The sequence below is a fragment of the Montipora capricornis genome, chromosome 3, assembly GCF_036669925.1.
Source record: "Montipora capricornis isolate CH-2021 chromosome 3, ASM3666992v2, whole genome shotgun sequence".
Classification (NCBI taxonomy): Eukaryota; Metazoa; Cnidaria; class Anthozoa; order Scleractinia; family Acroporidae; genus Montipora; species Montipora capricornis.
The window spans coordinates 10,000,878-10,003,377 of NC_090885.1; the positions used below are offsets into that span (position 1 = coordinate 10,000,878).

A 2,500-nucleotide genomic window follows, 5' to 3' on the forward strand; every position below is an offset into this window, starting at 1 on the left:
ATACACACTGACGTTCAGTTGCCCTAAGAAAAAATTACCTCTTTTCTCGAAGCCCATCAATGCAGTGAAGCAGCAACACAATCAAAGAACTGGCAGTTGAGAGGGCAATGGCCACGAAAGAAAACACAAGACGCAAATAGTTACCGCACTCTGCGCATTCCGTGCCACTGAAGACAAAAATGAAGGATACCATTGTAATACGTTGGAGGTACATTGTAGTTTAGGAGATAACGAATGTTAGCGCCGGTAGATGAGTGGGATGCTTTACAGATAATAGTAGGGACTCATCAAGGGAGAGCCTTTATCTCCCATAATTGGCCTAGGAGTTAATCCTTTCCCGAGTAGATTTATATATGCAACGCCTCCCTTAGGAGATGCAGCACGTTCACTGTTGTAAAAGCCAACGAAACCAGAGCTATCTCAGCGTCAATTAAAATATATTACTTTCGCGGGAAAAACTTGTTCCTAAAAATAAATTTATTCGGGAAAGGGTTGACTCAACGAGGATACAGAGACGACGACGTCACAAAACAATAGGGAGTTTAGGAAACGACGACGGCTACGACTACGACATCGCCACAAAACTGTAATAATCATTGATTAAAAGAGCTAATAATATACATGAAAAAAATTTTCCACTCTGATTGGTTAAGAGAAGTGCAGTTTTCAGTTAATACAATGCAGAACAGAGGTAATTCAGTGCCAAAAGAGGCAACAAACCAAGCATTCTGATTGGCTAATATACAATAGGGTTTGGTCAGAACCAATCAAATCTTTTGTTTTGAAATCAAGCGCACGCCCTGGATGGCGCAAGTATGGCGCAATTTTTCCCTGATTGCGTGATACGCGTGCGTTTCTTCTGCTTAACCATCTCAAATTTTTTCATGTATATATTAATAGCTCTTTGAAAAAACGAACTCTTGCTTATTTATTCCAAATTGCACTCGAAATCATGTGATTACCCATACTAATAATATACAGGAAAAAAAGTTACTCGATTCTGATTGGCTGAGAGCAGTGCAGTTCAAGTTAATTTTAGGACACTTTGCCCACATTGTACGACGTGAACTAGACTGCAGAATAATCGCTAAAGATTGAAAAATAGTGCAAAGTTATATTTTGAGGTGGCGTTTTCGTCGGAGTGGGCTTAATGGTAGTCGATTATATGATCTTCCTAATTGTAGTCACGTCTCACTATGTAGTCACTTAAGAGACAACATCCTGAGACAAACGATAACATAACATAGCGTGCGTGCTAGTCCAATCCAAAATCCTATTTGCGACTCTGGTGTATTTCTCTTCTAAATTCAACACATTGTGGCAATGTCCAAATATGGTCATAGCGCGCTCAATATTTGTCGTGCGTACTCAACGTATATCCTACGATGTACGTAAATTTGTGTGTCGCGGAGAAAAATGGTAGTTTTTCCAGCAATAATATGTTGAATAATAAATCAATTATCCTGCTCAAGTATTTCAATGGTTAAGAAAAAAATAGATTCATTCGTTTTTTTCAACATTTCTCCTGCAGTGACTAACCTTCGTTCTGGAAATATTTGTTGGACGATGAGGATCAGGGGCCCTCCAATAATATATGACATCAAACTCATGAAGCCAAATATGAAACCAGATTTTTTCTGAAATTGAAAAGACAATGAAAAAAAAAAAAAACAAAAACATTAAAGATGAAAGCATTAAAAGGAGTACCTCAAAAGTTACCAAGAAAACAACCCACAGCAATCCAAAGCGACCCACAACTATATTTATTTGATTGAGTGGCTGTCTAAACTCTCTTACAGGTCTTCTCCGTGGATCCAAAAATTTAAAAGAAAATCGAACCGTACCATAGCGCTGGCAAAGGCATGCCCTCTCTGGAGACTATTTTAAGTTGAAATCAATCACCCTTCCAGCAAAACATATTGGGGATGGAATCATGACATTTTTACGTCATTTCAAGAGAGTATCTACTATAATGAATGATAACAATAGTAATAATTTCGAAAAGAACAAATGCTTATAAATTCCCAAGACGACAGACAAACATGGCAAACCAAACACAGCAAGAAACAGAAACAAGTAAAATATATTGGATAACCCGGGATTTACAAAAGAGTAGTATGTCTAAGAATTTTAAAATATAACGAAGGGAAAAGCCACTTGACGTGTTGCGTTAATGTGATTTAAAGTCGGCAGTGGTTTGATATCCTAAACTGCGCACCGGTGGCTCAAAGGAGACCTGGACGTGATCTTAAGCAGCCACTTCATCCAACAAATGTGATCGATTGCGTGTCGTTTTGCATTATTCCGCTAAATCGAAGCCAAAAGAATGCCTCTCATAAAAAAAGTCCATAATATGCAACATTGTCCGATAAAATGAACTTCATTCACCTTGTTTTCTCCAATTAGTTCTGTTGCGAAGCTAAGGGAACAAACGAGCATTGAGGAAAAGCCAAGTCCGAGAAGCACAACAGCAGGGTAGATCATGGCTGTGGTGGATTGA

General features: G+C 38.5%; 1 protein-coding gene across 3 annotated transcripts in view; it reads right to left on the reverse strand.

Annotated features, from left to right (window-relative positions):
• The window catches only part of LOC138042132 (major facilitator superfamily domain-containing protein 12-like), a 50,230-nt gene that overhangs the window by 1,142 nt on the left and 46,588 nt on the right, over nucleotides 1–2,500 (reverse strand). For 2 of the 3 annotated variants that reach the window (XM_068887918.1, XM_068887917.1), the window contains one exon: nucleotides 2,389–2,500. This exon is cut by the window's right edge and continues 62 nt beyond it. In XM_068887918.1, the coding sequence (XP_068744019.1) occupies nucleotides 2,420–2,500 (81 nt within the window). In that variant the 3' untranslated portion in view covers nucleotides 2,389–2,419. Of the gene's footprint in view, nucleotides 1–38; nucleotides 168–1,539; nucleotides 1,638–2,388 lie in introns of those variants that run through there. The other variant, XM_068887916.1, reaches the window with a different exon arrangement.